Source organism: Chinchilla lanigera, unplaced genomic scaffold (assembly GCF_000276665.1).
Source record: "Chinchilla lanigera isolate Chin_1 unplaced genomic scaffold, ChiLan1.0 scaffold00019, whole genome shotgun sequence".
NCBI classification, from domain to species: domain Eukaryota; kingdom Metazoa; phylum Chordata; class Mammalia; order Rodentia; family Chinchillidae; genus Chinchilla; species Chinchilla lanigera.
The window spans coordinates 8,589,118-8,597,194 of record NW_004955420.1 but is presented as its reverse complement, the minus strand read 5'-3'; the positions used below and the strand labels follow the sequence as shown (position 1 = coordinate 8,597,194).

General features: G+C 38.5%; 1 protein-coding gene across 1 annotated transcript in view; it reads right to left on the bottom strand.

Annotated features, from left to right (window-relative positions):
• Positions 1 to 700: 700 nt before the first annotated feature.
• The window catches only part of Mfn1 (mitofusin 1), a gene marked incomplete in the record, with an annotated part of 54,948 nt that continues 47,571 nt past the window's right edge, over positions 701 to 8,077 (bottom strand). The window contains 2 exon segments of the mRNA XM_013513383.1: positions 701 to 2,836; positions 4,761 to 4,895. Of these exon segments, the coding sequence (XP_013368837.1) occupies positions 2,776 to 2,836; positions 4,761 to 4,895 (196 nt within the window).

Genomic DNA, 8,077 nt, shown 5'->3' with positions numbered 1-8,077 from the left:
TGCAGCACTATACGCTTCCATTTTACTGTTAACAGGCCAGAGATTTTCCCTTAAAAGCAAAGGACTTCTTCCCCTGTAGTTCCTTCAGGATAATCTAGATTCCTGTTAATTTTTAATAACCAATTTTTTTGTTGTTCTTTTTGAGACAGGGTTTCACTATGCAGTTCGGGCTGGCCTTGAGCTCACTTTGTAGCCCAGGCTGGCCTCAAACTCACAGCAATTTTCCTGCCTCAGCTTCCTGAGTGCTGGGATCACAAGCGTGCACTACCACACCTGGCAATAACTAGTTCTCCTTATAATACTGATTTAAAAGTTTTTACTTACTTTTGCTTCATTACAACCTACATTAGTTCTATTTGTCTAGGGAAGAATACTGGGTAATTACGCGTAAACTGTGCCTCTAACGTGGAGAACCTCTCAACATGTGGTCTCCAGCATCTTACTTACCCTTTAATAGTTGGAACTAAACAACAGTATGGTAATACAATCATAAGAGCCAGTTAATTGAAGATGGTTTATAAGCCTACTACACAAACGATTAAAAATAAAAGACCAGAATTCACTAAAGATTAGTACAAACGCTACATTCATCAACTATCTGGCAAACAAGTTTTATTTTCACCTTGCAAGCTTGCATATTTAAAAAATGTTTTGTAAAAAGTTTAAAATTACACAAAGTGTATAAATAACCCTGCAGACATACACAGTAAATAATTAAGTGTATTTGTATTAACTTCGAATTACATCAGTTGTAGTTACATAATTTCTGCAGAAGTCATGGACTACAGGTGCACTGCTGCGTGGGTAGAAGTTAGTTCCCATTATCTTAGTGTTCCATTCCCAACGTCCATCATACATTTTCAAACTTGATCAGGCAGAACCACACAAACTAAGAGAACTTACCAGTTACCATATCAGAAACACTACACCAGTGTTCCCAAACTGTAGTGAGTGTCAGGATCACCTGTAGGGCTTGTTAAAACATGTTGCCAGGCCTCAAACCTGGAGTTTCTCATTCCTTAGGTCTGAGTTGGGACCTGAGAATCTGCATTTCTTGCAGGTTCAAAAGTGATGGTGATAATCCAGGGATCAAACTTCAAGAACCACTGTACATACTGTACTGAGGTGATGACCAAGTTCAAGTACTTTAACATAACTTGTAACTGAAACTGATGCAGTACCCAGTCTTTATTAGATACTAGCTTTTTGTGTCACTGTGAACACCTACCCCTTATCAGTGGCCTGTCCTCATTTTGGTTTGTGTATCAACAATAAAAGCTAAAAACTAAGTGATCTGTATTTAAATTTGAATACTGCATCCAAATTATCTGATTTGCATAAAAATATAAATATTTTTTAAAAGCTCCTATTGCCTAAATAATGTAATTTCTTCTTCAAATGTCTTGAAAAATAGGAATACACACATGCTATGAAAAGACCAACTAGCATCCAGGAGCCTTAAAAGGCACAGAAGAGGAAGCACTGAAGGAAAAAAGGCCCAGAGTTGTGTCTGTCAAGAAAGAGTCTCGTGGGCTGGTGATACAGCTCAGCGGCACAGCGCCTACCTGGCAAGCGCAAGGTCCCGAGTTGGATTCCCGGTACCAAAACGGTCACACGCTGTACGTGGCCAAATGCGCTTTGTCCCCTGGGGTTGTGCATTTTAACAAGCATTTAGGTGATGCTGATCTGGTGATCCCTTATTTTTTTAACAAGATCCTAGAATGATGTCATTTTTAGTATCCATATAAACCAGTCAGTTTTTAATACAGAAACGGACACAATACTTGAACCCATCAACACTTCATTAAGGTAAAAAATACAGCAACAATTTTTAATGAAGCCTGGGCAAATTCATATAATCAAATAAAAGTAAAAACCTCTAATGGGAGACAATCCAGCAGAATCTTAAGCAAGTGCCTACTGATGAAGAGCTCTAAACACTGTTAAAACCCAAATTCAGACCTCCTGTACCTTTGGCTGTTTTTTGTTTTTTTTTTTTTTTATTTCCTTTTCTTTTTCTACTTCAAACTTTCTTCCTCAAACAGGAAAGCTTTACCTTACTGGATTTAAAACTGCACCAAGCTGAAAACATTTCTTAATAAACCAACTGGGAAACTATTTAAACTCAGATAGTTTTATAAGTGACTATATTAACAAACCTTTATGCTATATAACATCAGTTTTAAAGGGAATAAAAGAAGGAGTAAAAACAGTGTATTTATTAGTGGTTTACATGCTGCCACAATGGCGAAGAGACTGTAGGTTTTATCCATGGTACACTCAAGAACATCCCACACTCCTGGATGGTCAGAGCAAGGCAGCTTATGAAACGAAACAAAAAAACCTGACTATTCCCATTAAAGAAGGCATCAAAAACTAGTTTTGAGAAAAAAAGATGAAAGGATTATTCTCCAACTCCTGGATGCCAGGAAGCAGAGTTTTCCAGAATCAAAACAAAGCCCTAATGAAGAGCTCAAGGACCCACCCCTCAGGGGTCACTTAGCTGGTTCTATTGCTTTTAACTAATTCATTATTTAACACAAATAATTTTGTCTTCTTTTTAACCCCAAATTAAAACTAACGACCTATCATAACATTCCTCAGAAATGCAAACACCCTGAGATGGACAATTACCAGAATCTACACAGGGCTTTGCACGGTTAGTGTAATTCATACTGAAGTCATTTCATAAAAATAACCACTGTCCCATCTTCCAAATTCCGCTTCCTCCTCACACGGTCACCGAAGCAATCTCTACTAAGAGTCTTCATTGCTTTAACGCAGAAACTGCTTAGTAAAATTCTCCAGCTCATTTTCAAGTTGAACAGCTTTATTTCTAATTAAAAAAAAACAAACAGTTATTATCATAAAAGTCAACAAGGAAAATGCATTCTGTCCATTCTTAAAATGCAAAACTCTACAACCAGCTTGCTGTTAGTTTTACTGTAACTCGGGTTTGATTATTACCAGTCCTTTTCAGAGTATTCCGTGTGTGCTACAGCAGCTGTGCAGTAAGCAGACCTACGTGTCCAAGAGCTAAAAAGTTAAACTGAGATAAAAAGACAAAAGCTTTAGTGAGGAAAGAGAACCAAAGCGTAATAGTCGATGGGGTCTTCTCATCCTCCATGGGAATTACATGTTAAGTCTCACATGGTTTGTATAAGTGAAGCACAAAGCTCTCGATAAATCAGTTTATGCAGAGAAGCTGGCAGATGTTCACGGGTCATGGGATGAAATATTTTTCAATACTAGATCATACCTGATGCAGCTGTCTATAATAAGGAAGGAAAACTAAAACTCAACCTAGCACAAACAGATGTGTGCCTCCCACTGCCCCATGCTCAGAGTGGGCGGCTGTCTACTTTGTAGAGGGGGAGAATCTCATTTTGTTCCTGCATGCATATGGTTGAGTCACATGAAACGTACCGATGCTATAAACACCACTGAACTTTAGGCAACTCTCCCAGGGCAGTAGGCAAGTTAACTAATACAACTGATTTAAGCCTGATCTAGTAATCATGGAAATTCCAAACACAGCCATACTTTGCTTAAGAACTACAATACCTCCTAAGAGTCACTCATACATCACTGGTTGATTTTATTGTAATGTGATCATCATACAGTGTACGTATACAAACCTCTATGTTATAACCTACTACACACCTAGGCAATCATGGTATTATTGCTACTAGGTTAAAAACTTGTACAGCAATCTACTGTACTGAACACCATAGGCAATTACAGCACAGTAATAAGTATTTGTATAACTAAGCAGACACGATTAACGTGTCACACTATGACTTTATGATGGCCATAGTGATTGGAATTCTTCACCACCACAATTTTATGGGACCACCATCATATATATGTGGTTCATCACTGATCAAAACATCATGTGGTCCATAACAACTACATGTCCCCCACTTTCAGGTCACAAACACAGTTCCTTCAATTTAAAAATTCCATTTAAAAAACATTGCTACTGCCAAGCATGGTAGTACACGCTTGCAATTCCAGCACTTGGGAGGCTGAGGCTGCTGAGCTGCCTTCACATGAGCAATTGTATGCAGTATGTGCCCTGGAAGTAAGTGTTTAGATGGTGCTAAGTGCTTTTCCCAGACAGGCCGGCAGCCCGACTAAGGGGTGTGGGACCCGAGAGAACTGCCAAGCACCGAACTTATGGTGGTACTTCTAGCCGTGCACCCAAAGCAAGTTTCATTAAATCTTAAAGACTCCACAACAAATCATATCACCCAGGAAATCCACACTTTATCATAAAATCTTGCCTTTGTTCTTTCAAATTTAAGCTTACCCAATAGTCCCCAATGAGAACAGAAGTTATGGTCTTCAATATGTAAGTATAAAAACTAAGTTACAGAACTTCTGTTCTGAGAGGGTACTAATTTAACCTAACAGAGTTAAGTTTATTTTTTTTTAAATTTTTTAATTTTTTTTTTTGTTTTTTTTCCAGTACGGGGAACTCATGACCTCGTGCTTGCCAGGCAGCCGCTGTGCTGCTGAGCTAAACCCCCAGCCCCCTAACAGAGTTAAGTTTAGACCTATAAAATTCTTCAGATTCATTCTCTTATTAAAATTAGTTTTCACTGAAACTGCAAAACAGATGGAATTATATATGAAAGATCAAAATTTAAACCAACTATTAGAAGTTTCAATATAAATTCGTTAGTGATTTTACATAATTATATTTAGTAATAAGACCAATAGATGTTCACATTATTGAGGAAAAAGGTTTTAACTACCTTAACAGCTTTGAATTGTTTTGTATTTTCTCCAATTGATCTATTTCTTTGGACAATCTACCAATTTCTTCTTCCAGATGCCTTTGAGTAATATCAACTTGCTGGCACAGGCGAGCAAAAGTGGTAGCCATTTCCCTTAAAATAAAATTTTTAAAAATAAGTCATGAATGCCTTCTAAAATGAGTAAACGTCAATAGAAAGCTTTATAAAAAGGAGAAAAAGTTTCAAAAAATCTATCATACAGAAAGAACACTGCTAAGAATGAGATGAGGGAGGGGATGGCACTGCTGAGCTTAGTACAACTGTAAGCCTAATTCCATGTGGCCTCAAGAGGCAACATTATCTTTACTAGATGGTGGAGAATACAAACACAGAAAACATGAAAAGGCGGAAGGGTATCTTTCTTGAGAAGCACAGTAAACTTCACTCTTTTCCCTAGCCCATTAAAAATACGAATTAAGAAAAAAATTCTATGAACTTCTGTGAAGTAAGCAAAAATACTTTAAATTGCAGCCAAATTTACTCATGTGTCAAGAACCAAAGGCTACGTTTAATAAAAGTGCCTGCTGATGTGCTGGCTTAGGCAAACACGACGCTTGTACTTTTGCGACAGGAACGTGTCTGGCATGTGGGCCCCGCCAGGACACAGTCACCTAACTTACTAATTTCTCTGTCCAACCGTTCTGTGCATCTTCACCTTTGCTGTGTTCTTTTATATCTCCATTTACTTTACTCCACCAAACCTCAATGTCAAAGCACAGTTCATTCTTTTAATATTTTACTAAGTATTCAACTAACGTTTACCTACCATATTTTAACTGAGTAATTACGGAAGATTGCCTTCATGAGAATGTAAAGTTTTCTGAAACAAGATCACCTTATCTTCAACTTATTTCCCATAAGCCCTAGCATAATTATCACATAACATTTAGTAAATGTTCAATAAGCAAAAGAATGGAAAGCTACATTAATTTATTTTTATTTATATGAATCTCAGCTTATTTCTTCTGGTGGTCCAGATACCTTTGCTAGAGAAAAGCCCTTCCTTAATACAAATAAATTTAAACTATCATTTAAAATATGAGCTCAAGGACTGTGAGGAAAAGGAACTCTTCCCCACTGTTTGTGAGAGTGCAGACTGCTGCAACCACTGTAGAAATCAGTATGTTTTTCCTCAAAAAACTAGGCCTAGAGGTCCCATTCCACCCAGCTATTCCCCTTCTAAGTATTTTCCTGGACAAATTAAAAACATCAGACCACAGCAATATGCATGCACCCATGTTTATAGCAGCACAATTTGTAATAGCTGTATCTTAGAAACAACCCAAATGCCCATCAGCCAAGGATGGATAACAAAAAGATATGGTATTTTTACACAATAGAGTACTACTTATCCATAAAGAATGATAAATTTGAGACTTATATAGGTAAATGCATTTAACTTGAGACCATACTGATGGGTGAAATAAATCAGACTCGCATGTGTAAACAGCATACTGTCTCCCCGTTGCGAGAAACTGAAAGAGTAAATAAGGTCCAAAATGTAAAACAGATATTGTGAAATGGGAAGAAATTGTTCAAAAGGAAAGAGGAACTAGGGTGGGAAAAAGGGAAAAGGAAGGGGAAATAAGTACAAGATAGTTATATAATTAGTTTCTCTTAGTTCATTGAAAAAAGGTTTGTGCTAATTTCATCTGAAGAACTTTTTATGCCCACATCTTGTACTCTGCGTAACTACTTTGAAGATAACAATACACAGTGTATCAACTGTTGTTTCTTTGCGGGGTCACGTTGGGTACTGGGAATTGAACTCAGGACCTTGTGTCTACCACACAGGCGCTTGTGCTGCTGTGCTATGTCCCTGGCCCCAACTATTGTTATTCTCCTAATTTGGTTTGACAGTTTGCTTTATTTTTTTCCATAAAAAAAAAAAAAAAAAAAAAAAAAAAAAAAAAAGAGCTCAAAAAATATTTAGTGAATGGATGCATGGATGAACAAGTTCCTCAAATCTCTGGTCTTCTTGTTTCTATATTTTAAAGCTGTAAGTACACTAGCTAAGGATGTCTGAAATAGTTTAACCTTTTCGTAATTCCTGTCTGCTTAGTCTCCATTCCATATATCACATCAATGCAAAGTTATTTGTTCTAGAACTAATTTATGGCATGACTCCCAGAATACCTAACAATCCAAACCCCAATCCCTATAGACAGGGCCCAGTCCTTGTATAGGTTTACACGCAAAATTACACAAGGTTTACACTCAATACACATCTGCTGCCAGGTATGGTAATGGACACCTGTAATCCTAGTGCTCTGGAGACTGAGACAGGTGGATCCTTGCGAGTTCACGGCCAGCCTGGGCTACATAATGAGTCAAGGCCAGCCTGAACCCTGTCTCAAAAAAAACCACATCTGCCACATTGAAATTTTCTCCTCCTGTTCCTAAACACATTCCTTTCCACGATACCCTCTTTCTTTGAGTTTTTCCTCTGCCTGATCTTCTTATTTAATGCAATCAAATCTCACATGCTACCTCTCTTCTAGGAAAGCCCCACTGATCCACTATGCTCCATGTATTAAGTAACTGGTTAAGCCCCACATTTCAAGGACACTTCATCTTCTATAATATGTCACTTTCACTCTGTGTCAGGATTATGTGCATGTTATTGTCAGCTCAGTTCAGGCATGACTCTCCCGGCACCCAACCTGTTTGTGAGCAGGGGCACTGTTCTCAGAGAAAACGCAGCTCAGCCCTGGTGCTGTTGCCTTTGGCAAACACAGGATGTCTTAAGAAGAGATAAGATGGAGCACAGGATCTTCCAAGCACCAGGACATCTGAAAACATCCAAACATTTACACCCAGTGCCCCGAGGTCTTTGACCACTGAAGCACCTGACATTTAGAGAACTTTGATCACTGGTGTTTACTAAGATTTTCCCACCTAATGTCCTTTGCCTTCTTTCAAGCCCTCTTAAGAAGCCAGTGCTCCCTGTGGGCACTAAATTGTGTGCCTCCCTGCCTACACGAAAGCCTGTCCTCAGTGGTCTGTGCCTCACGTCACAGTTATCTCTTTAATGCAACTGCGATTTTCACAAGCTTTTAAATCCTGCTCTCAAGTATATTCAAATAAAAAATATTGTGCCTTGGGCTGGGGATTTAGCTCAGCGGCAAAAGCGCCTGCCTGGCAAGCGCAAGGTCATGAGTTCGGTTCCCGGTACCGGAGAAAAACCAAAAAAAAAAGGAAGAGTACTGTTCAATACCTGCAGAGACTCATTGGAAGCCATTCTTCCCCTGACAGTACAGGCTGTGGTGAAGCTC